This window comes from Monodelphis domestica, chromosome 5 (assembly GCF_027887165.1).
Source record: "Monodelphis domestica isolate mMonDom1 chromosome 5, mMonDom1.pri, whole genome shotgun sequence".
Lineage (NCBI taxonomy): Eukaryota > Metazoa > Chordata > Mammalia > Didelphimorphia > Didelphidae > Monodelphis > Monodelphis domestica.
The window spans coordinates 131,516,629-131,544,460 of NC_077231.1; the positions used below are offsets into that span (position 1 = coordinate 131,516,629).

General features: G+C 32.3%; 1 protein-coding gene across 1 annotated transcript in view; it reads left to right on the plus strand.

Moving 5' to 3' along the window:
* PDE3A (phosphodiesterase 3A) overlaps positions 1–27,832 on the plus strand; it is a 345,376-nt gene that overhangs the window by 256,696 nt on the left and 60,848 nt on the right. The window contains exons 5-7 of the mRNA XM_001365787.4: positions 4,006–4,121; positions 16,107–16,326; positions 25,441–25,526. Of these exons, the coding sequence (XP_001365824.2) occupies positions 4,006–4,121; positions 16,107–16,326; positions 25,441–25,526 (422 nt within the window). The remainder of the gene's footprint in view (positions 1–4,005; positions 4,122–16,106; positions 16,327–25,440; positions 25,527–27,832) is intronic.

Consider the following 27,832-nt stretch of genomic DNA (forward strand, 5'->3'; position numbering starts at 1 on the left):
AATAAAAGGCCTCTCTCTCTCAGAAAAGAGCGAGGAAGTAAAGGTGTCAATCTGGGAAAGGTAGAGGATGCCAAGGCAACCCAATATGCCAGTATAAACTGTCTTGCAAAGGCTGTATCCAGAAACAATCCTTTGAAATGTTCTAAGAGAGACAAGAAGCGGGTTTTAATTCAGTGCTTTTAATTTTCTTCTCAGAATGTTAACTATTCATAGAAAAGTCAGAAAAATCTGAGGATTTTTTTGGGGGGTGGCAGGGTAGGCAGTATGTTTTTCAGATATACAACTTACTATTTATTTATTTGGTATGTCATCATATAGGAGGGCCTCGTATAGTATAGTGGATAGAATTGGGTGCAAAATCTGTTTCTGATAGATACCCAAATGTTTGAGCCTGGGCAACTGACAGCAACTCAATGCTATAAGAAACTCTCTGAGATGATAAGTAGCAGAACAGTGGCTGACTTACATCAATAAAGGGGATTTTTCTAGCCTGAGAATTCCTTTAAACCAAAGAATCACAGATTCAGTTCCTTTAGATTTAGAACTGAGAAGCGCATCATAGACAATCTAGCCTAAACTTTCTTATTTCATAGATGAGGAAACTTTTAGAGATTTTTAGTGATTTGTCCAAGGTCACAGAACAAGTAGCAGAACAGTGATTTCCTTTAAACATAGTTCCAATGACTGAATTCAGCCCACTTTTCCAGTAGGCTACACTGCCCTCTTCTGGCTCTGGTACAAATCTGTTTCAAAGTAGTGAAGTAAAGATTAAATAGACTTTGCAGAAAATTTTAATCTCTTTAAAAATAGACTATGCATAAACACACACTAATACTGCTACCATTAACTAAAATAATTTATTGTTACCTCTGAAAAAATTTTGGCATTGAAGGAAATAGCACCTGAACCCATTTTTTTTTCTGTCTCTTCAGTCTTCAATCTCTCCTCCCTTACCAAATTTGATTGATTTCTTTCTTTACCTTTCTCTTCTCATATCTACTCCCTTTGGAGGCCTTGATCAGTCCATGAGCAAATACTTATTAATTGACCATTTTGTACCAGGCACTGTGCTATGCCCTCAACATACAAAGAAAACTGAGAAACAACACTTTCCCTCAAGGAGCTCACATTCACCTGGGAACTTCCATTTTATTCTCCTTAGAGATGAGTTTACCAAAAGAAAGAGAATCTAGAAATCTACGATCTTGAAAAACAGTTCCTGGAAAGTGAGAGCATCAAATGTCTTAACTTCAATGTAGCCTTTAAAAACATTAGTAGAAGAGCAGCAAAAGTAGCAACAAGAACAATCAATAGATAATATTTATATATTACTTTGAGGTTTGCAAAGCATGTTTGATCCTTACAGCAACCCTGTTCAGTGTTTAGTCTTGTTACCTCTGTTTTACAGATGAGGAGGCAGCTATTTCTCAGAGGGTTGAAGTGATTTGACCTAAGTAACACACTGTCAGAGTTGGAATTTGAACTTGACCATTCTGATTTCAGGTCCTTGACTTTATCTGAAATGTTATATTTATGATAAAATATTTTATAAAGGTGCTTTTTTGTTGCTCTTACTCCAGAGTCCAATTTTTTAAAAGCACATTCACATTTTAAAAACATTAAGCTATATAAGTCTGAAAAGAGAAATGTCATATTAAGTTTTAAAATTAACTTTTATTTGTGTTTATAAAGTATGAAAAATTCTCTTAGCAAAACTGTGGTTCTCTCTGTGGCAAAAGCTATAAGGTTGAAACAAACATGTAAGGTTCTCTATAAGGCAAATCTATGTACATGAAAATAATAAGATCTTCTGTCCAATGATAAATTAAATGAGTTTTCCTTGCAGTAAATTTTGAACCATGTTAGAAAAAAGGAAATGACAAAAAAGAATGATGTATGAACATATTTGGAATAGTTATCTTCATTTCCATTCTATTGATTCCCAAATTCCATACATAAGCAGGATACCTAATATTAGACGTCTAGAAGACAAATAGAATAATATATACTGTATTATTCCTATGAGGCTGGCACAGTAGAAGAGATGCTAAATTTGGTGTGAGAAAATTGGGCTCAAATCCTTACTCTTCTATTTACTACCTGTGTGAAGTTGAGGAGGTCATTTAATCTCAATTTTCCCATGTGGAAGATGAGAGAATTGGACTACGTGCTCTTTAACATACCTGCCAGCTCTAAATTGATATGATTATTCCAATCAATAACTGTTTAAGCTACTTTTACTATGTGTTGTGTACATTTCTGTGTTATGCTATTGATTTTATTTTTTCAAAATTATACCTATAGTATTATAAATAGTTACTTTTTCTAAGAAGAAAAAGAATAAATGGATAGATTAAAATTTAATAAAGTTTCTGAATATTAAAATGTGAGAAAAGAGGGAATTTTATATTAACAAATTCTAGATTCATTATGTATATTACTTTGAATAAGATGATAAGCACAATATTTTAATTGTCTTTGCACATTTTAAAATTAAAAAAAATTTGGAACAGATAACTGATATGAGGTGGTCAGTGACAAACTATTCTATGACAAGATAGTGTTATCCTTTCTTTTCTTTCATTCTGCGGACTGTCCAGCCACAGTGTTTGACACAGTTACTCATGGAAACCAAAGACTGCAAAGCGACCTCTAGGAAGGATGGAGACACCCACTCAGCCCCCCTCTATGTGACTTCTCTGGCTAACATCCCTTATTATTGGAATTTCTATGACTATTGTTCTCTCCCTAGCTTTAGGAAAAATGAGAGCAAAATACTTGCAGTATTAATACATATGCTTCATTTCATTCCCCCAGAATATCACCAAAAGATCATACTTAAAAAATCAAACCTAAAGACTCTAATGGGTTAAACTTCTGACAAAACTGCACTCAGAATTCCCCACCCCCATGTACAGGCCAGGAACCAGCTCTCCTGAGCTAGTATGTTAATTATCCTTTAGGGAGAGGCTGCTATGCCATGCCTCAATGACTTGTTTTACCAACTAAAACTTAGGCAATCTGTCTTGGAAACCCCCAATGTAACATTAGAAAAATGATTAGCCTGATATTATAGAATATCTAAAACTGGATTTTTTTGTTACCCTTTGATCCCTCAACTTGGCAAAATATTTTGTTGGTTGTCTCCTAAGAACTCCTGATTGATTATCTATTTTATTAAAAGTAACAAATGATTTTTCTTAGATTGTCTGCAAGGCTGAGTACCTCACAGGTTAATGAGAACTGACCTATAGCTATCCTCCCTGTGATGAGAAAACATTTATCATTTGCAAAAACTTTGTGTGTGTTGTCAGAATCAATAGCAACATAATATGTGGAATAATCACAGAATGTTAAATCAAATGATTTGTTGATAGTTAATATATGACTTATCTAATTATCTGCAAGGAACATGTATGTTGAGTAGTGAAACTGTTTGCCAAGGAAATATGTAACCATTGGGGGGATATAAAAATAAAGAGAACCCTGGGCCAGATGGAGTAGTTCTATGCAAAGCCAGGTTGCAGACTGACACTCTCAACTGTCTTCCCATCATTCATTCACACCTTCCCCATCACACCTAATTGAGAAACCCCAAAGCTGTGAAAGGGGTAGGTCCCTGAACTCACAGCACTTTTAGATCTTCTTTGAAGGATGTGATTATTGAAATGATGGAAAGTGAGGTTTTTAAATTTCCTTTTTTTTTTTCAGAGAAAATGTTTATCCATAAAGCAACTTTCCTGCTTAATCAGCTCAGTGTGTATCTGTGTCTATGTGTATTTATGACTGCACTATGGTTTTATGGTTCTAAAGATAGAAGTTGAACTTGCTAATGTTTGTAAATGATGGTATGATTGCAAAATGTTTATGTCAACAACCAGAATGATTCATGAGCCAATCCATTGTGTGAAGAGTAGTCTGATTACAAGAGGAAATTTCCATCAAAGCTATTTAATGACACCTCTTGTTTATATTCCTTTTTTTAAAAACAAAACAAAACAACAGTGCTGTTAATCCTGATTCTTGGAATATGATGGCCATGACCAAAAGCAGGTCCTTCTCTACTTCCTATGCTGTCTCTGCAGCTAACCATGTGAATTCTAAAAAGCAAAGTCGAGCAGGTAAGCAAATCACTGATCAGTATGTCTCAGTTGAATTAGATGGCTTATCACTTAAAAATAATATGTAGCAAATTATGAGAAACAATTTCTGTACCACAAAGTATTGACACGTTTTTAGAATTGGCGAGAAAATCCTGACATGGTATTTTGGACTCTTGATTTGACTGGTAAGAGGAAAACAAATCATTTCATCCCAGTCTATCACTACTAGGCATTTAATGTACCACAATGAGTGATGCTCTGTTATATAGTTAAAATGAGCTTTACTAGATTCATAATCTAAAACCATTGCAGTTGGTATCTAGGCTAAAGAATTACCTTGAATAGCATCATATGCTAAGACCAAAAAAAAAAACCCAATAATGTGCCTTTAATCTACTTATTCCAATTTGTATGTTTTCTTTTTTTGGAAAAATCATTCTTAGCTGAAAGATTCTAATTACTAATAATATATCCATATATAGTCAAAAAGATGTCTACATATCCAAACTACTTCTTAACATATTGTATCTTTAAAGAAAAATATTTTATTTCTCCTAAATTATTTTTAGCATGATTAAAAAAAACAAATTTGTAATTTTTCAATTCAGCAATGCCTCTGTGATTTGGGCAAGAATAAGAGACAAAAAAGCCTGGTTTCAAATTTTACCTCCGAAATCATTTGAACTTTTTGAGCCTCCATTTTTTTCAGCTATAAAAATAAGGGCAGGGGTTTGCTTTAACTAGATTTTCTCTGATATCCCTTCCCTCTCTAATGGAGAGCCTAGAAGAGTGGCTAGAGGGAAGTTTCCTTAGTCTAAGGACCTTTTAGATCAGATCGACGACAGGTTTGTAGAAAGTAGAACTTGGGAATTATTTCTCATCTCTGGGCTTTTTTTCTGTGTACATTTTAAGAAAACACTAAGGGGAAAGCAAATGCTTTTAATGAATTATTAATATATATCATATTTCTCCCCAGGTTAGGCAATTAGTGCAGCAGGCCCCATAAAACATGACATTTGCATGCAGTTCACATTTCAGCCAAACTTGTACTGTTGATGATTAATTATTCCTCTCACATAAAGTTATATTTATAAGACTTAGGGCTTCCTGGGAGAAGAGTAGTTGATATCAAACTAGAGTCAGAATAAGAGAGATGGGTCATACTAGGTGGCCTTTTTGGCTCTATATGAGAAAATACAAAAATACTTTCCAAGTAACTCCATACCTCATAATCAATAGAGATCTATTATTTTGTAATGAACACTTTAAATGGTTTCTTTTTTAATTGGGGAGACATGAAGGAAAGAAAACAACTGATAATTAAAGAATAAAATTAAGAAAATTTAAATTAGAAATCAACAATAAGCAATTTCTAAGTTTTGCTTGCGACCTAGAAAATAGGGAGCCTGTTAACACAAAATAAAAGTCAGATTGGGTCCTCAATCACATTAGCTTGTAAGATCCTCGAGGGTAGGGACTACTTTTTTGCCTCTTTTTTGCATTTCTAATACTTAGCAATGTGCTTGGTAAGTGCTTAATAAATGCTTATTGATTAATTATTTTATTGAATCAACCATTTATTAAGATCCACTTATATTCTAGGTATTGTACCTAAGAATGCTGGAGTCTTCCCCCTTCCCCCAACCTTTTCCCTCCCTTCTGTTCTCCATAGTTGGAAGCCTACCACTTGGTACTAAACTATCTGATATTCTTAATTCCATGTCTTGACCTCATCCTTAATCCCTAACTCTTAGGAAGATCACTCTAGAATAGGACAGAGCCTTATTTTAGATATATACTTTATAATTTAATGTGCTAGTACTCTAACTCACCTGATGGTGACAGCCAACAACTTTTCCTCTGAGGCTGTTGCAACAACCTGTTCTGAAGAATAAGTCCTGTCCTTCTCCAGAAGAAGGTATCACTAAAAAAAACTAAAATAACAACTACTAATCAAGCAACCAAAATACACACACACAGCACCTTTCAGGTAAGTAAGAGTAGTTTTGGAATCAGAGAATCTGGGTTTGCATTTCTACTCTGCTCTTTAATATCTGTGTGACCTTGGACAAGTGAACTTTTTCTTTTCTAAGCCTTACATATTTTGTCTTTGAAATGAAGGGTTTAGATTAGATAATGTCTAAGGTCTTTTTCCTCTTTAGACCTTATAACCCTAAAAAGAATTTTAAAAGCATTCAATTCCTACTAGTTAAATAACACAAAATTTTATGTTGTTCCTTGTGAAAAATTCCTCATGGGGCATGTCAATATAATTGCTAAGTTTTTTTTAATATAAATTTTAATGTGTTTATTTAGCCAATATTTCTCCCACTATCTCTTCACCTCTCAACCCCCCCCCACCCCCAGGAACATCTCATATAAGAAGTAACAAAAAAGAGGAAAAATCAGCAAAACTAATTAATACCTTAGAAAAGTGGGAAAATATGTGCCACACTTGATACCTATAGACAACCAACCACTGCAAAGTACTTGGGGAAGGATTACCTTCTCCTGTCTCTTCTTTAGGGTCATGCATATTCTCTGTAATTTTGCAACATTCACTTCTGATTATTATATAGTGGTTGTTTTTCTTCAGTTTCTATTGTTATAGTCATTGTGTTTACCATTTTCTTGGCTTTACTTCTTTGTCATTTCTTCAGTTCTTGTAAATCTTTTCATACTTCATTATTCATCATATTGTGTCAAGAATACCTATATTACACTTTTGTAAAATAATTTGTTTGACTGTTTCTCAGTCAATGAGCATCTACTTTGTTTCTAGTTCATTGCTGCCACTAAAATTGCTGTTATCAATTTTGATTTTTATGGGGATTTTTTTTCTTATTGATGGCTCTCCTAGTAATGGAATCTCTGAATCAAAGGATTTTGTCATTATCTTTCTTATTCCATTATGTCCAACTTTTTGAGACCCAATTTGGGTTTTTTTTTTTGGCAGACACTGTATGGATTTGTGATTTACTTCTTCAGCTCATTTTACAGATGAGGAAACTGAGGCAAACAGTTAAGTGACTTGCCCAGGGTCAAGCTGCTAATAAAGCCCCATTTGAACATAGTAAAGTGGATCTTTTTGACTCTAGTCCTGGTCCTCCATCCTTAAGGTCCTCACTTTAGCTGCCATATGACAAAATTTGAGGAGTTGGCCTATCTAAATAAACAAACAGGAAAAGGGAATAGATAAGGAGAAAGTTGTTATATTATTGGAGAGAATACAGAAGCAAATAAAGCTGAAATAGAGATAGTCTAAAGAGAAAAGCAAGGAAAAACAAACCAGAGCTAGAATATGGGCTTAAAGTCAAGAATAAAAACATTAATAGATAAAGGGAAAGGTTCCAGAGTGGGGAGGTACCCAATCTGCTATTTGTACAAAGCAACTAAATGTTTGGCTGCTGTCTCAACCAATCTCCATTAAGTCTTTTGACTATCTCACTCTTCAGGGACTGCATGCAACACAGTCTTGTTAGCTAGTCCCAAATGTTATAGGAATTTGTTAATTAAGACATGGAGATTGTTCTTTTGAACATATATTTTCATTTCAGTTTTGCTCCTCTTGCATGCAAATCATTAAATATATTGCTCTAACATTATGTCATGACACTTTTTAAAATTTCTATAATTCATATTTATCTCATTGGTAGTAGTTATTTCCTGAACCCTTATAAATTGGTTCTACCTATTGGCAAAACTTACAACTATCTCCACTCCCCAAAGTTAAACTTGGTTTTCTTCATTAAAATGCTGAATTGTGAAATGACTTTTTGAAAGCTCAAGAAAAAAATTACTATTTTGGTTTATCATTTTATTTCAATTATTCTTTCAAAAATTTTTCCTTTTAATTTTTTTGGAAAGACTCGAGGGCTAACCAAGCCATTTTCCTGTGAAAATATAATAGAAACTTTTATTTATCAGAACTTCTGGTTTCTTTCTTGTTCAATTAAACTTGGACTGAGAAAGTTTTTAACACACACACACATACACACACACACACACACACACACACACACACACACAAATACAGATGGAGTTACTTAACTAATTTCCCTCCAGAATTGTTTATTTTCTTTTGATTGCTCAAAGTTACTTGTATCATGACACACATTTTCTCATGCTCTCATAAATTAGGAATTAAGAGCTGTATTACTCAAAGGAGTTGGAATTTACTCTTTCTCTAGTTGCATTCTTTGAAATATTTTCATTTTATATATTTCATTTCAGGATACTTTGAATCATACAAATACATTTTGTTGTCTATACTTTTTTGCAAAGCTTGTTTTAAGTTGGCATAAGCACAGAATAAAGATAAAGATTGAGCCTGTGAATCTGTTGGTATAAATAACTCCCAAAAGGGAAATTTTCTTCTTTCAAAGAAGATTGGAAACTTCCCTGAAAATTTTAGTCTAAAAGAGCTGGCCAAAGCACTAAAAATCAAAATGTTATTCTGAGGATGACATTGCTAGTATTTATTAATGGGCAGGACTTGAACTCTGATCTTCCCAGATTTAAGGCCAACACTCTAACCAGAATACTCCATTGCAAATATCAATTTATATCTATATACTTTTACGGATAGTACTTTTGGATCATAATACTAAAAAAAGAACTTGGGAGATCATATAGTTTTCCAACTTTAAGCACAACCTACTTTTAGAGAAAGGAATGGGAAACTCGACCTATTCTACCATGGTTGGCACTTTCTTAGCAACAAATGTCTAATTGGAGTGTTGTCTAGAACCACAATAGTTTAAATGAGTTGTCTATGGTCATGTCGACATTATGTGTTAGAAGAAACATTTGAACAGAAGCCTTCCTGGCAATGAGGATCAGGTCTCTATTTACTACCACAAGATGTTTCTTCAAAATTAAGTCATCTGCAAGAGATAGAAATGTATCTTATTTTTTGAAGGGTTTTTTTTTTTATACAGCTTTCCTCTTTAAATCTAGTTTCTAATGCTTAAAGGTTTACAGAGTGCTTTACAAATATCATTTCATTTTATCCTTACAACAACCCTTAGAGATAGATGCTATTATCATTCCAATTTTACATTTAAAGAAACAGAGGCAGAGAACTATTAAGATTAAGTGATTTACTCAGTATCACAAAGCTATTAAAATAGCCTGGATTTGAATTTTTCAGGTCTTCCTGACTATCGTATCAAAGGTTCTGTGCACTCTGCTCTCTTAGCTCTCATCACTTGAAAGAGTTATTCCTACTCTTGAAGAATAATATATGTTAACAATATGTGTTAATTTTGGAACTGGTAGGTTTCGATATAGCATTCCTCATGCTTTCTAATTTGAATACTTCTAATGAAATTCTGAGCAAAAGTCAGGGTCCTTAATAATAGCAAAACACCATTCTATAGTGCTCATAATGTACTTTTTTGTTACTTTGGACAAGTGAATTCATTCATCTGTATCTTAGTCTCCTTTTTCTACAAAATCAAAGTACTGTTTCTTTTCATGGTGTTGTCAGGATCAAAGTTTGTTAAAATGTTTGAAATATTCAGACAAATAGCACAACCAAGAGACAGAGGAGCAAAGCTATTCCATCTGGCACAATATTTGTTTTAATTTTAGTCCTAGGAGGCAACTTTCTGGAGTCTTGAAGTCTGCTTATTTGTTTAAGTTTAGTTAATATAGCAGCTCCAAGGACTGTAATAGACTTTGAAAAAATGTTGTAAGAATTAGCAACATTTCTCTGAGGAGGTACCTTGGCAACTACTAAAAATTAGTAATTACAAGATGACTACAAATACTAATTGACTTGAGAAAATGCACCATATAAGAAGAGGACTAGAAAGCATTCTTTCAGGTTGTGAAGTTTAGTTTTGTCAAAAGTAGAAGGAAATCACTTTCAAAAACAAAAAATTAATCATCAGATATTTAGGAAATTAGTTGAGCCTATACATGTTTAAAGTTTAAAAAACTGAAGGGGAGCAGCATTTGAGATGATGTTGTTCTAGTTTAGCCATTTGCTTAGCAATTTCTGGATGAATTTCTATTAAACTGGAATAGAAAGATAAACATTTTCCTGGAAATCTGATGTCTTTGTCTGAATAAATATGATCTACAGTTTTTAGAAATACTCCCTGCCTTAGAAATCTGGACTGTTGTGGTGGTGGTGGTTCATTCATTCATTTCAATGATTCCAGACTCTTTGTGAACCCATTTGGGGTTTCCTTGGCAAAGGTACTAGAATGGTTTGCCATTTCCTTCTCCAGTTCATTTTACATATTAGGAAATGGAGGCAAACATTTTTAAGGGACTTGCCCAGGGTCACACAGCTAGGAAGTATCTGAGGCTAAATTTTAATTCAGGAAGTTGAGTCTTCCTCAATATAGACACAGCCCTCTATCTACTGCACTATCTATTTATTACAGAGTACCTAAAGAGAAGCTAAACTAAAAAACAAAACAAAACAAAACAAACAAACAAAAAAAGAAAACATCACTCTGGATTTGAAATCAGTTCATAAATACAAATTATCTTATGATTCCTGTGAATATTAAAGAACAATACAAAATGTGTAAAGGCATAAAAGAAATATAAATAGGCATAGTACCAAGAGCTAGTAGACTTTAACTGAGATTTCTTCCATCTATTTGTTATATGATTTTGATCCAGTCAGAGTCTTAGCTGCCTCAACCAAACAGAAATAGTATTTTATTGTTAGTATATATTAGGAGAGTAATGGACAAGATGATCTCTTAAAGTCCCTTTTCATTCTCTGATTCCATGTTCAGTGAGAGACCACTAAAGAATAATCCAAAGAGTTTGCTTTTAGTCCTAATTATTTAACAAGTAAGATAAGAGACATAATCTTTTAGATTCTCCAGCTTCACTCAATTCTTGAAAAAGAAGCTAAAAGGATCATATATTCTTTTTTTGCCTTTTAAGACCAGATAAAGGAAACAAGTTAGGCCAAACCTATTTTCCTTTTCATGGGATCAGAAAAAAAAAAAGTGAGAGAAGCAAAACATATGAGTGAGCTGGCATATCTTTGATCAGAATTGTATTTTAATCTAGATGTTGGTTAACCACACAATATACTTTACTAGATACTCCATTTAGGTCCCAACATTTCCACTGAAAAATGAAAATCCAAGCCCCATCACTTTTTATTTTCACTTGTAGCATTTATTTTCTTTAGCTTCATATTTTTCATTCAATAAAATAGATTAATATTTTTATTTTCTATTTTTTTATTTTTTAAGATCTATAAGTCTTAGGTACTCTAATCAAGTCAGTGATTCAAGGTAATTCCAAAGAACCCATGTTGAAAAATGTTATCTCTGTAGAATGGATGAACTCTGAAAGCAAATTGAAGCATGTGTTTAAAAAAACTTTACTTTTATTGATTTTTGTGTACATGGTTTCTTTTGCTACCTAATATGGAAAAAATTTTAATATCTGATTGATAATATATAAAGAAATGAATAAAAATGTATTTAAAATTTTAAAAAAAGATCTATAAGTCTACTTCACATTCTTAAACATTTTAGTAAGTAAAGTTTGAAGAAGCTTTTTTCCTAATTCTGAGCTTCTTAATTTTGGGTTTGGGACTTTTTTTGTTCTTTTTTCCAGTATTTTATATTTTATTTTCTTTGAAATTTCATGTTTTTTTCTTTTGGTTTTGTATTTCAATATACTTTTTTTCCTTTTGTGGAAGGAACAATATTCTATACTTACCTTTCTGCAAGTTAGGCTAGTTTTTACTCAAAAGGCAGTAAGACTATTTCAAGATTTGATTGCTTTAGAGGACTAAATGTTCAGGCTGTTAATATTATTTTCTGGTCAGCTGAATTCAAAGTAGTCACAAAGAACTCCAGATGTTCTCTGATATTTGGCTATAAGAAAACTGTGGACAACTCAGACAAGGTAACTTTGTTAATCTCAATCAACTTGAAGTGTCCTCTGTTTGTTTCCTTATTGAATGTCCTTCTACAATAGTTCAGTAAATCACCTTTTGTTTCCTGTTGAATGGCCAATAAGTACCTCATTTTTTTCTGCTATATAACCAAACCTGAGTGTCTGACTTGAGTCAGACCCAGTACTGAACAATGAGAGACAAAGAAGGCAAATGTATGTTGGAAAATATGGCACAGGTTTGATCAATAAAAGAGCCCAAATCTTTGAAGTTGTCTCATATCATTGTAGATAAAGAAGAGAGTCAGAAGCTCCTGAACATGAGTATAGAATTTCATAAAAATGAAGCTAACTATATTAATTAGACAAGAAACAACTGGTTTCTTATGTGTCATGAATGATTTAAAAAAACATTTATTAAGCACTTACTATGGCCAAAGCCAGTGCTAAGTGGTAGGGAAACAAAGAAAGGAAGTCCCTACACCTAAAGAACTTCATTTTCTAATTGGGTGGAGAAAATATCTATAGGAAACTTCTGCTGGAGAGCAGATGGAAAGGTCTGGTTGTGCTTGAGTTGCAGGGACAGATTTTTGGGAAGACTTAAACATCCTTAGGAAGCTTCAAAAGGTTAAATGGATTTGGAGTAGATAGCAGCAAGGCAAATAGGATGATCTAGTGTGATGAAGGTTGTTTCATCACAGAGATGATTAGAGGCAGCCCTGTTTGTAGTTGGTGACTCCTTAAACCTTCAGGTGGTGAGTGGATAGTAGTACACTTGGACTTAAGACATTAACTTTGGGAAGGAGAGAATGCACCCAATGGTTAGAGTGGTCGGGATTCCTTTTCATGGTGGCAAGTAATGATGGGGAGGTGGGGGCAACATACAGCTTTAATAAGGAGAAAAATGAATGGGCAGGAAGGTTGGGAAATGAAGGACTCCCTGCAGTGACGGCTTTTTCCAGGTCCTCCAAAACGACTAAAAGCCACATCAAAAGCAGTTGATGCCATCAGTCTCTTGCCTAGTGAAAAAAAAAAAGTCAGTCAACATCCAATTATTTTTTAAAAGCTCATAATATAAACCATCACCAAAGTTTCAACATTAGCTATCCATGCCAAAAAAGAAAACAGGAATAAGGTATAGATGTTGACATTGATAACCTCTGTTTCCTGTTTAAGTTCAGCTGGTATAAACCAGTCCACCTAGCCTAGCAGAAGTGCAGAGGTACCCTGAAAGCACTTTTTGCCAACAGATACTTCATCTTCTTGCCAAGTGGAAGGATGTGGCATCCAAGGGTAATATGAGATTAAAATACACACTAATTTGTAAGACATTCTGTTGAAGGATGGCAGAAGATTACAAGCAGTATCACCTCATAAAAGATTGAAAAACACTAGAAACCAAAACAAGACTTTCTAAAGCTTGGCATGAGACACAGCTGTGCCCACATCATTTCAATGTATTCATAGATGAAACGGGCAGGAAAATAACAAATAAACATTAACTAGAACAAGGTTGTCATCATTTTATGTCAATCTTTTTTCATTATTAGTGACAGAGGAAACTACCACATTTGGACCCTTCAGTCTCTGCTGTGTTATGAAGTAGAAATGTCACTTAAAAAGATGAAATTGGGGAAAGCAGCTAGACCAGTTCAAGTATATATCTAGCAAGTTTATACTAAAAGCAACAGAATCTTGAAAACATTTGGGAATCAATCAGCTCCTTTATATGTACTGAAAGACAGAAAATATAATCCATACTCTGTAGAAGCCTGTGGACTAGAGAGAGAAGGAACACGAATGAGAAAGGGGGTGGAGGAAGAGAGGAAAAAATGAGTCATTTCAAAGAAAAGAATCTAAGATTAAGGAGGACTAGAAAAGATTTCTTGCAGAAAATGGGACCAGATGTCTTAGGATGAGGAAAATTTAAAACAAATGAAGAAATTTGCCTTCCTCTAAAGACAAATAAAGAGAACATCAATGACCACTTGCCTGTATTTGTGACCCATCTTTATAAAGTCTTTGTTAGAATGATCTATGTGTATTTTAAGGATATATTTTTAAAAAAAGGTGATGGTAGTGGGTAGACTTTTTTTTTTAAACCCTTACCTTCCATCTTGGAGTCAATACTGTGTATTGGCTGCAAGGCAGAAGAGTAGTAAGGGCAGTGGGGGTCAAGTGACTTGCCCAGGGTCACACAGCTGGGAAGTGTCTGAGGCCAGATTTGAACCTAGGATCTCCCATCTCTGGGCCTGGCTCTCAATCCACTGAGCTACCCACCTGCCCAATGAGTAGACTTTTGTAAATGATTCTCTATAGGTACTATACCTTGATGATAAAACCATTGACTGAAAGGTATGGGAAATATAAAATAGTATTGAATTTATTCTATAATTTGCTGAGTAAATATATAAAACACATGCATATTCATATATGTGCATGTGTATTTCCCTTTTTGAACTATTTCTATGAGAGCGAGTTTCAAGCACTAACTACTCCTTCTCCTCCATTTTCCTATAAAAACTTTTCCTTGGACATGCTTGTTATGTGAGAAAAATCTCCCCATTCTACTAATGGCCTCTCTTTTTATCACATGTAAATTTTTTGGAGATCATTCCAACCGACTTGACTCATATCCATTTCTTCTGTGTATGTAGACTCCTTCTAATTGTCATTATGATGAAAATGTTATTAGGAGATACATGTTATCAATTTCCCACTTAGGAAAAGCAAAAGTATTAAATGTATTCTTTTCAGACCACAATGCAATAAAAAGTCTATTTAATAAAGGGCCATGAAAACACAAACTTATTTGAAATCAAATAATATAATACTAAAGAATAAAATGATAAAAGAACAAATCATAGAAATAATTAATAATTTCATTAAAGAGAATGACAGCAATGTGACAACATACCAGAACTTATGAAATGTAGCAAATGCAGTAATTAGGGGGAAATTGTATTTATAGTTACACCAATAAAAGAAAGAACAGATCAAATAATTGGGTATGCAACTAAAAAAAGAAAACATTAAAAATCACATTAAAATAAAAACTCAAAAACCTTAATTTATCATGAAATTGGAAATCTTGAAAATCAAAGAAGAAATTAATAAAACTGAAAGTAAGAAAACCATTGAATTAATAAATAAAATAAATAAAAATAGGATCTTGTATTATAAAAAAGACAATTAAATAGATAAACTACTGGTGAATTTTATTTTTAAAATGAAAGAAGACAACCAAATCACCAGTATCAAAAATGAAAAGGGTGAATTCACCACCAATGAAGAGGAAATTATATCATTTATTTTGATATGTTTAGCCCAGTTATGAGCCAATAAATCTTATAATCTAAGTAAAGTGGAAGAATATTTATAAATATATATAGAGAGAGACATTGCCCACATCAACAGAAGAATATTTATATAATTTAAACATGACACCATTTTAGAAAAATTAATTGAAAATGCCCTGAAAAAAAAATCCCCACGAGGAGATGGGAATTGTAAAAGCAATATGGTACAGGCTAAGAAATAGAGTGGTAGATCAGTGGAATAGATTAGGTACATAATACGCAATAGTAAGTGACTATACTAACCAACTATTTAATAACAATTTTGTAAAGATGATCAACTGTGAAAGACTTAGGGTTTTTTTTTTTCATGACTTAAAACAATATGTACCTGTTTAATAAAAATTGTTTTGTGAATCTAAGAGATTCAAAGGTTGAAATTACCTAGAAAAAATTTCTAAGGGAAGGGGAAAAAAATTCTATTTCTTAGAGTGTGATGACAAGAAAAAGCAAAAAGAGGGGAGATATTGAATGTTCTAAAATTCCATTATATGCCCTGGTCATGTAAGTCTCACAATACGGAAGTCTTTTTTAATACAACCATCCTGATTTCAGGCATTTTATGTGTTAGATTGAGAGTAGTTGATATCTTAGAGCTCTTTCAAATTCATTATCCAACAGAGAACCTTGAATGTTTTATCTATTAGTAACCTACTAGGATTCATTGTATTCTGGTAATTATTATATCAAAGCTGATTTTGGATTTTGAATTTTGAGTTATCATAAAGTTCTATAAGTGAAATGACTCTTATTTTATTTTCAGGTGTTCTAGCTAAAATCTCACCTCTTTCATCCCCAAGTCCTTCGCCTATTCAGGGGAGCCCAGTCATTAGCCCAATCAGCAAAATCTCTGCAATGCAATTTCCAGAACCTGCAGAAGTAACTCCCAAACAAGGCTTAGGCTCTCACAGAATCTTAACATATACACAGAGTGCACCAGACCTTTCTCCACAGATCTTCACCCCACCTGTTATATGTACCAGGTAAGATTGCTTAGAATGTCCCAGAATATTATTTTACTTTCTTAGCTCCATAAAAACTCTTTTTACTGTAAAAATGAGTGAATATCCTTGTGCTCTAGGCAACTCTCTATGACTGTGAGCTTCAGAGAAAGTACTAACTTGAATCAGTACATGGATTTTCCTTGTCCATGAATTAGTTATAATAACAAAAAAAAAGATGTAGTTCCTTTTCCTTTCATGTAACAAATTAGCCATTGCTAGTATATATAGACAGTATAGTTATTATTTTAAAGAAAATAAAAATAGCAGATTTCATATGATCCTTTAAAGTTTACAAGGTAGCCCTTTGCATGCATTGTCTCATTTGCTTTTTAGTATTTAACTACTATTTTAAATGAAATATGAAAAATGACTAAGAATGAGGCAATCCTTAAAATCCATGATTATGTAAGAGGGACAAATATTCCTTCAGACATTATAGCAGCAATAACTGTTCTTTGTACCCTGACCTCAGATTTCCATACTGGTAGTAGGACTTTAAGACTTGTTTAGGCTTTTTTTTTTTTTTGCAGAGAAACTCTGCAATAAAAAATAATATACCTCCTTAAAAATCTCTACACCTCATTTATTTTTTAAATATTTTAGAAAAGCACAAAAGCATCATCATCTTTAGCTAGGTAAGTTAGAGAGGAAAGGTAAAAAATATTCTACCATTCATACTGCTTCTGTCTCAGATGTACAAATCCTAAAACAGACATGAATTATTTTGAAATATCAATATGAGGAAAATACTTTGTCAGATAATGAAAATATACTTATATGAGTTCCAGATAATTTGAGAAGACAGTTAACTTCAAAAGATGGATTTTCCTGAAAGAGTTCAGCAAAATAAATATAACGTGATACATTTTCAAAGTAATTATGCTAAAATATAAAGTATAAAAGTGTCAAATGATATTTTGAAATATAATATGAATTTTAAAAAGGTATTTCACTTTCAACTTAGTCACTAATTTTATAAGTATAGTAATTTGTACTTGGTTTGTTCATACTATAATTCATTCCAGGTTCTTTCAGGAATAATCACTCCTAGGAACAATTGGGGTCCCAGATGTACACAAATTGCTGTCATTTTACCTGCTGACTTTAGGGAGTTTTGTTTTTTTTTGAGAACCCTAGTTGCTCAGCTATAGTGAAATCCTTGCATAAAATTGCTTGCTTTCTGGCAACTTAAAGTTTAAATGATTTTATTATGTCTCTTAGTTATAAATTTAATTACAAAAATCAAGATTAATACTGAAGTTTTTTTCAGAATCAGTTATATTTGGTATGAACCTAAAACATATAATAATTTTATTATGTCCATCAACTTTGTTTTTTCTTGATCATTAAAATATATATGTGCATATATATAATTTTTGTTTTATATTATGTATTTTCATTTGCTTCTGGAGTCTGAAAAAGATTATTTAGTATTTGGCCCTGCAGTTCGGATAATCTTTAGTTGGAAAATGAAGTTCCATTTGGTATATACAACCTCAATTTAGATCATATAATTTATGCAATAAAAATAAATCAACTTGGTTCTCATTTTTAGGGGGTAGAATTGGAGTGTAGAGAGAGAATACCTTCTCTAATTAAGGCCTCATAATAGAGTTATATTGTTATGTTAAGAAGGGGAAAGAAATCACAGTCTCCAAGCAAAATCCAAATGTGATAAATATGAAACATTCATAGAATCCTGGGAAGAAATGTATGAGGTGGTCTCATACAAAATAATCTCAGGCTTTTTCTGGGTAAAATTCTGTCTAACCATAAGTCACTTGAGGCACAGACCTAGACTTTAGAACCAGGAATGTGTCCATCTTGGAATAATACTAAGACTTTTGAGATCTAACTTCCAAGGAAATCACCATTATTGGGGGGGGGGGGGATCAAAAAGTCAAAACAGTGAAATTTTCATTGATCTCAGGAAGAAGAAAACTCCAAGAGTTGAACATAAGTACATGAATCAATGAGAATTAACAAGGAAAACAATAACAACAGAAGTAAATATGACCTAGAGATCTAGGAAACAAGTTCAGGCATCTATGAATAAATACTGTGATAAAAAGGAAAACAATTCAGCAAGCAACAAGAAAAAGAATCATATGGAATATAAGGAGAACATGGAAACCAAATATATTGTTTCTGAATAGTTCAAAAGAAGAATGAGAATAATGAAATTAGAATGTATGGCATGCACAGTAATAATAATGGGCAGAATTAAAAAAACTGTAAACAAAAGAAAGAACAATAGTTTAGGAATGCAGATGTAGAGAAGTGAAGGATAATCTAGAAGAAACAAAAAACACTAATAGTAAAAGACAATATGCTCATTATAAAAACAAAACAATGATCTTGAAGACCAGATATGTAGAGACAACCTAAGGATCATAGGTCTCCCAGAAGAACACAATAATACTCCCCAAAACTCCCCAAAAACCTCATCACCTGCACATAAAAAACTGAAATATCAGTGGAAAGAATTAATAAAATCATCTTAAGGGGAAAAAATCCCAAGATTCCAAACACTAAATCACATGAAAGTTAACTTCATCAATTAATTCACAATTAAGTACTTCAAACATTCAGAAGACCTTCAAATACAAAGGAAAGGAAGTTAGAATTATGCAAGACTATTTTCCACCAACCAGAAAATATATAAGGGAGGTGATAAATGTTTTCCAAAGAGTTCAGAATGCAGCTCAGGGTGACCTACCTCTGCAAATATGGAAATATGGAATTATGGGGTGGGATTAGGGAGGCCTTATTTTGATAATAGGAAGGGATTCTACTGATGAATGCTTCTACAGATAAAGAGAGATGGCCTATAAAAGGAGATGAAGATATGTTTTGGGTGTAGTTGAAAGGATTTGATGCTTTAAAAGTCCCACCTTAGGGCAGGAGAGAGTTAGAACTCCTAGGTAAGAGGGAGAGCAGAAACCCCTGGAGGAGATTTTGAAGTGAATGGTGAAAAAAACTAATCAGGGACAGTATTGATCAGTGGTAGGCTGCATATTAAGGGACCTGGTGAGATATATAATTAGGAATGTGATGAGGGAAGGCATCTTCCTTCTGTAGTATCTCTGATAATAAAGTGACTTCTCTGACACTACAATAATCAGAATTATTGGGAATTCACTTCCAAGAGTGGTAAAGAAAAATACATAGGTCAAACTTTGCAAAGAAGTTGCAGAAACCACCTTCCTGTGAGGGAAGAGCCTGGAATCAAAACTTTAGAAGCTTTAATTATATGAAAAACACTGAAAATAAAGACCAGATAATTATATGGGTCATGAATCAGAGAATGAGGATCTGTAGTAGACAGAAAGGAAGGTTGGATAATGAAGGGACTTCAAGAGATCCTTTTGTCTTTTAAAAAGGGGAACAAAAAGAAAAAGTTAAAGACTAATGAACAGAACAAGTTGAAGTGGAGGAAAGGAAAAGGAAATCTGCTTGATTCAGAAGGAAAAAAGGAGAATGGGGGAGAACCATATAAAGATGTGAAATTATGAGAGGTAAGGTTATTTATTTAAAAAATCCCAGAAGGAAAAGGGTAATAGATGAAAAGGTGAGAGGGAGTCATTGGGAAAGGTGCCACCTAAAAGATCAAGATAAAAAGATTAAGACAAAGTAATTGAAGTAAATAGGAAAGAAATCAAAATTGGGTAAAAAGACCAGAATTAGAGACAAATAGGAGAAAATTTAGACCTAGCTCTGATAATTATAGATGTGTAAGAATCAAATAATATCATAAAATGAAAAAGAATGACAGATTGCATAAGAAAACAAATCCCTATAAGCTATTGCTTACAAGAAACACATTTAAACACAAAGATTTACCCAAAACAAAACTGAAAAGATATGCTACTGATACCTAAACTAGAAAGAGTAAAAACAGAAAAATAAAATTATAAATCAATCTCTTTAATAAATATAGGACACAAGAATCCTAAAAAGATATTAGCTAGCATTTTCAACAATATGTCACAAAGATCATACATTTTGACTAAATAGGATCTATACCAGGAATAAAGGGATGGTTTAATATAAGAAAAACTATCACTATAACATCAATAACAAAAGTAATAAATCCATATGATTGTATAAATAGTTGTAGCAAAGGCCTTCGACAGAATATAATAATCATTCCTATTAAATTCACTGAAAACATAGGTATAAATGGATTTTTAAAATGATGCAAATCATCTACCTAAAACCATCAACAAGTATCCTTTTTAATTAGGAGAAGCTAGCAGCCTTCTTGATAAGGTTAGGAGTGAAACAGGGATGCCCATTATCAATGTTATTATTTAACATAGTATTAAAAATGCTAGCAAGAAAAAGAAATTGAAGGAATCAGAATGGGCAAAGGTAATAAAAGTATCACTGCTTATAGATGACATGATGCCATTTATGGAAAATCCTAAAATGCAACTAAAATTTAGTTGAAATTATCAATAATTTTACCAAAATAGCATGATATAAAATAAATCCACATAAATTATATAGATATAGATATATAAATATATCTTCCATGATGCAAGTGGTTGGGGAAGGCCTGGGATGCTTATGAATGGGATTTATTATATAGATATGAAAAAAGTAAGTTAAACATATAGAAGATTTGTGGTTTCATTTGTGTGCTCTTTTTTCTTTGTATATGGAAATGCTTGTTTTGTTTTGTGAAATTTGGAATTATTATAAAATTATTTAAAAAACTGAAATGATGGAAACAATTATTACACATCAAGTGAATCTCAAAAAAGCAAGTTGCAGACATGCTTTTTTAGCAAAGCACACATAAGCATTAAAAAATAAGGGATAAACAAGAAAATTATATTATGTTGAAAGATAAGACACATAGACGAGAAATGATATCTAAGCTAAACCTATGATATAAATTCCTTTATACCCAAAATTATAAAATAAACATTATCTGAGATTCAAGAAGACATAAGCAGTAACATACAAGCTCCAAGGGACTTCAATATTCTTTCATCAGTTTTGGATAAGTCAAACAGAAAGATAAAATAAAGGAAAAACATGAAATTAAACACATTGCTAGAGAAATTAGGTGGAAAAGACATATCTTCTATTTGAGGCTGTAAAAATATGCATGTTCTTCAATACCACATGAAGCTTTTGATCATGCACTAAGCAACAGATATTGCAAACAAATATAAAAGGGCAGAAACAGTTAATACATTATTTAGACTATAAAATAATAAAAAATAGTTATTCACTCAATCCCTAAAAAAGATACAGACCTAAACAAAAATTTAATAATGAAATCTTAAATAATGAATGTCACAGAACAAATCAAAGAAAATATAACCATTTAATAGAGTGTGATAATGCTGAAAAAAAACCCCATATTTTCTGGGATGCAACTAAAGCAATATTCATGGGGAAATAATTTTCCTTACAAAAATATACTAAAAAAGTAGAAAAGGAAAGGATTAGCGCATTAAATATGCATTTAGGAAATTAGGCAACAAATAGACAAAGTTAAACAAGCACAAGAGAGATGTTAACATTTTGAGGAGGAATAGACATAGAAAAGAAAAAAACAGAAAATTATAAATAAAAGTAAAATTTTTGAAAGACTGAAAAATTGATAAATGTCTAGCTAATCTGATTTAGAAAGAGAGAAAAAATCAAATCAATAAAGTAATAATCAAGGTGAAACCACAAAAAAATGAGAAAAAAGGACAATCAGATGATTTTATCCCCAATTAGGTGCTAGCAAAATGGAACCCAAAAGACATAGATTAAAAGCCTTCAAAATATATAATATATTCAGACTTTTAGAAATTAGAGATCTTAAGTGGCCAAATCTTAGAAACAGAAATAGAATGAAACAAATTAATGACAAAAACTCTTGCTCCTGATGGCTTTGTAGGAGAATTCTTTCAAACTTTAAAAGAATAGTTGGTGCTCATATTTTGCAAATTGTTCTTAAAAATTGATAAAGAAATTATCTTATTAAAATTCCTTTATGAGACAAACATTTATTTAATACCTAAACCAAGTAAAACTAAAACAAAGAAAACTACAGTCTAATATCATTAAGAAATATTGACTAAAAAAATTAAAACAAATTCCTTCCAAAAAGACTACAAAGACTCATCCAAGAAATCATTGAGTATGCACAAGGGAAGATACATACTATGGTTGCAAGGATTGTTTATTATTTGGAAAACCAATAAATATAATTAGTCATATTAAAAATCAAAATGTCCAAAACCACATGATGATATCAATAGATAAGTAAAAAAAAAATTTGACAAACTATAACACATTTATACTATAAACTCTAAGTACTAAAGGCATAGAAGTAATTTTTTTAAACCTTTACATTTGGTCTTAGAATCAATACTGTGTATTGGTTGTAAGGCAGAAAAGTGCTAAGGGCTGGGCAATGGGGGTCAAGTGACTTCCCCAGGGTCATACAGCAAGGATGTGTCTGAGGTCAGATTTGAACCCAGGACCTCCCGTCTCTGGGCCTACCTCTCAATCCACTGAGCTACCCAGATGCCCCCAGAAGTAAATTTTAATATCATAAAACCATCTATCTAAAATAAAAGTAATTATGAAATGCATTGGAGAAACATTAGAACCTTTTCTAGTAAATATGGCAGTAAAGCGAGGATGCCCACTCTTCTTATTATTATTTGATATTATTCTAAAAATGTTATCAATTGAAATAAGTCATTAGAGAAATTAAAGGCATTCTAGGAAATCAATAAAAGTATGAATTAAGACAATAATAGTTTCAGCAAACTTACAGGAAACAAACTTTCAAAAATCCACAACATTTCTATATAATAATAAATCTTAGGATAAAAAATAGAAAAATTGTGCTCCAGATAATTATAAAATTCATAAAGCATCTGTGGTTTAATCTACCATAGTACTCAAAAGACTTGCATAGTTCAATTACAAAGTCATCCTTACAGGAAGAAAGAACAAATAGCTGGAGGGTCACTCAATGTTCATTGTTAGATTTTGCTGATATAAAAATGATAAAAATTTTAAAACATTTATATTTTTATGTTATATCAAATACATTGAACTTAATAAAATAATAAAATTCATTTGTAAAAATAAAAGATCTACCATATCAAGAGGAATGATGGAAATAATTAGGGATGAAGGGGGAATAGGTCTTCAGGATCTCAAACTATCTTATAAAGCAGCAGTCAGCAAAACCATCATGTACTGGCTTAAAAAATTGAGAGATAAATCAATAAAATAGACTAGATGAAGGAGAATCAGAAAGAATATACCTTTATGAACTAGCATTTGATGAATTAGAAAACCAATTACCTAGGGATTAACACCTTATTTTATTAAAAAATTGCTGTGAAAAATATAGAGAGAGATTAGTCTTAGACCAACACCTTATATTATATTCTACAATATATTCTAAATGAGTATACAACTTTAATATTAAAAATTATACTCTAAAAATTAAATGAAAAACAGATCATATACCTCTCACAACAACGGTTAGGTGATATATTTTTACCCAAATAAAAGAGACAGTTATGGAAGATAAAAGTTAGATAATTTTGATTACATGAAAACAGAAAAGTTTCTGATTGGACAAAATTAGTATACCTGGAATTGTTAAATGGGGAAAAAATCTTTGTATCCCATTTCTCTGATACATATTTGGCATGTATTATATGTGTATTATGTATTATATAATGTATATTTTGATATAAGAGATATATTTTTTGGATTTGTATGTATAAAATTTAATTCATATAAATTATTGATACATTTTATGTTAGATGTATGAGTGTATATGTGTGTATATACTAGTAGCCATTCTCTAATAGTTAAGTAGACAAAGGATATAAATAGTTCTTTAAAAAAAGTCAAAGTATTCACAACCACATGAAAGAGTATTTCCTATCACTATAATAAGAAATGCAAATCAGTTTAAACCTGAGGATTTTCTTCACAATGTGCAAATTGGAAAAATGTGTTAGAGGAGTTATAATTCATTGTTGGTGAAGTAGGTTGGCATTGTATTAATGCATTACTTCTTCAAGGTAACAGCTTTCATTTTTTTAAAATAAGATTTTTTGGAAATATACTGCCAATCCAAAGGAGTAATGCTTATGATGAGACTTTTAGGCACTCATTAGATAAATATGGAATATATTTTGGGGCAGGTCGGTGGCCCTCTCTAATCATGGTGTATGTATAAATAGTGGTCTTCTCATTTTAACATCCTAAAATCAATGATCTTTTACTACTAGCTCAGTACCATCTTCTTTCAAGACTCAAGATAAATCCTGACAGTAGTTATTGAAAAGCCCCGTTATTCCCCAAGACCCTATGTTGGTTTTTCTTTCTCTGATTAAGAATTGGATGAATTTTATGTTAATAATCTATATATGATGATATTATTTGTATAAAAAAGATACAGTTGTTTACATGCTGTATCCTATAAATTGTGAACTTCTTGAGGGCAAGAATCCCCTAGTTTCTGGAATATAGCAAGCACTGGTAAATGATTCTTGGCTTCACTTGATTACATACAAAAGACACATAGTTCTTGCTTATCTTCTTTGAAGCAGATATTCAAGAGGAAAAACTGATGATTTTGAAAATTTTTTGGTCTATTGAGGGAGCTTCTAGTACTTCTCTCTCTGGAAAGACTTTTATTATTTAAGCATTTTATGGACAGAAATAAAAAAGGGTAACTATTTGTATGCTGCTGAATTTCATATTCTGATATTTAAAGTACTCATGAGGAAACTTGCAGCAGTGTTTAAGCTGATTTTCTAATGTGGATAAAATCGTATGATTAGTAAAATTAATGAATTTCATGTATTAATGAAAAGAAAGACAGTAAAATCTTAAGTGTTGAGGTTGAATTGTTATTTTAGTAACACAAACTGGGCATTTTGTCAAATAAAAAATTACAAAAGATATTTTAGTGGAATTAGTATGTTGTATTTTAACTTTTTTTAAATAAATAAGAATTTAAATGCCTGGATGAAAGGAACATAAAGTTGTTTTTGGAAACATAAAAATACATACTTATAACCTGCTTCATTCAATGTTTCTTAGCTGTGGCAGACCATACAATCAAGGGAACTCTGATGATGGGGCATTGGGAAGTGGCAGTGCAGCCACACATTCACCAAATAGAACAGGTAATAATTCCTTTTCATTTTTTTCTAGAAAGAATACTATTTTATTATAGTTTTACCTTGAGAACTACCTATATTGCCTTTTTGGACCCTGAAAATCTTTAATGTAAGCAAGCATTCAAGAAGCATCCTACATATCTCATACAACCAATCAGCAAATGATGATTATTGCCTGTCAGGTGCCAGGCACTAAAGCTAGACTTACATAGCTATTCAGGGCATCAAAGGACCTTTGTGATGTAGCCTAGATAATTGTTTCCACTTGTACCCAGGAATAAACACTCTGCTCCCATCAAGCAGATCTTAAAGGTATTAAGTGTCATGGCATTACAAGATGCTTTGCACTATATTTGATTGATAGGTTCATTTATTGCCTATAGTACCAATAAACTTTGTTTTTTCAGCTCTAACACTCAGGAAGAAAAGGAAAGAGAACATTGGAGAAAAAATAAATATTTGCTGTGTCCAATATTGACATTTGGTGGCAGCATTTCTCTAGAGTTCGAATTTTTGCTATCCTAAGTCTTCATTCCTTTTAGTCAGTGGTATGAAACACAAATAGAAATAGGGCCACTGAAAGTATACCTAGGGGATGCTTATTGACTGGGAAATCCATATATTAATATTGTCTATGTTTTATTTTATTAAATATGTCACAATTATATTTTAATCTGGTTCTGGTGGAATTTAGGAGTGTTATGAGCTGGATATGGACATCTTTAGCATACATACTGAGACTAGAAGAGAAAGAACTTTTATTTCCCTCAAAAACTCTACTCACCACATTACCACTTTACATGTACCTAACATTTTGTTTCTGAGATTTTTGGGAGAAGTCTTTTTAGACCTTGTTAGTATATTTTCTTCAAGTATTTAGGATTTTATTTTTTTATTTTTTTCATGCTTTCCATCTTTTTTTAATCATGTCTATGAGACAGGTAATTGGGGAATAATTTTTCTTTACAATTGTTTTATTCAAGTCTTACTATTTATTGTTTTAGATTATAAGAAGAAAACTTAGAATTAACGCTTCTTATATTTTAGGCATTGACAAATGCTGTTTCATTTTCCTATTTCCTTAGTATCTCATAGGACCTTTAGTTTATATTTTCTCAGGTTTTCACCAAATAGTGAATATCAGACAGTTTCATTGAATGAAGAGAATTCAAGATAAAATTGTATCTTTGAAGGATTTTAGTGATATCAGTTGATGAAGCTAATGGAAATTAAGTAAATAATATATTTTTTGTTTATTTCTTCCTTTGTGACTATTATAGAATAGGTTTTTAGGTGATACAACTATTTTCAAAATAAGAAATAAGTTTCTCTGTTTCAATAAGAGACACTGTGAACAGGGTGCCAGAGCTTTGACTCTGCATGGTATTAAGCACTGATTCTGCGGGTGAATATTGAACACAGTCTATTGACCTGATGAACAATTTTGTTTTTTTGACTACCATATTAGTTCAGTGTTTTTCCAAGTTGACACGGGTAAGAGATTATTAGTAATTTTGGAGAGAGCAGTTTCGGTTGATTTTTGATTGTAAGGGAGATTACAAGATGTTAAGTGAATAAGAGTTAAAGAAATGGAGGCAATGAGTGTAGGTTACCCTATGTCGTACCTTGGCTATAAAAAGGGGAAAATAACTAAGATAGCTTGAGGAAATAGCTATGTAATATGAAAGATTACTGTTGTTTTTGTGAGGAGAGTTGTTGATTTAAGGATAAAGAAGGAGATCTGGGCATTTTTGTAAAATCATGTGCCAGACACTGTTTTAACTGGTAAATAAATTATAAGCAATAAGTAAATACTTGCCTTCATGGAGTTTACCTTCTAATGTGAGAAGAAATGTAAGAGGAAACCAACAAGTAGGGAATGAAGGTGAGAAAAAAGGGAGAGAGAAAAACATGGTGACAAAGTCTGGAGATTTAAAAGCAGAGCTGGTGGGAGGTGAAACTTGTTTGGTTTGGGTCTGCCACCAAAATGGAGTCTCCCAGAAGGAACTCACCAGGGAGAAATGGGAGAGACCAGCAGAGAGGAGAAGGTAAGAAGACCCAGTTACTCAGGAAAGTTCTGGCTGAGAAGGCTGCCAGGTTATACTGGTGAAATCTAGAGTCAGAAGCATAGCCAGGTATTTTCACAAAAGAGTTACTGCAAAAGAGGTTGGAAAAATTGGAGAAGGTGGAAGAAGGATTTGTGGTGAAGACATTTTAATGTTCTTTTTATTTCTTCTGTAAAGAAGTCTTACTTAGCTTAGGAGTGATGGGTCTCTGCTGAAAATGAGCAGAGAGACAAGTTTGTAAAAGAA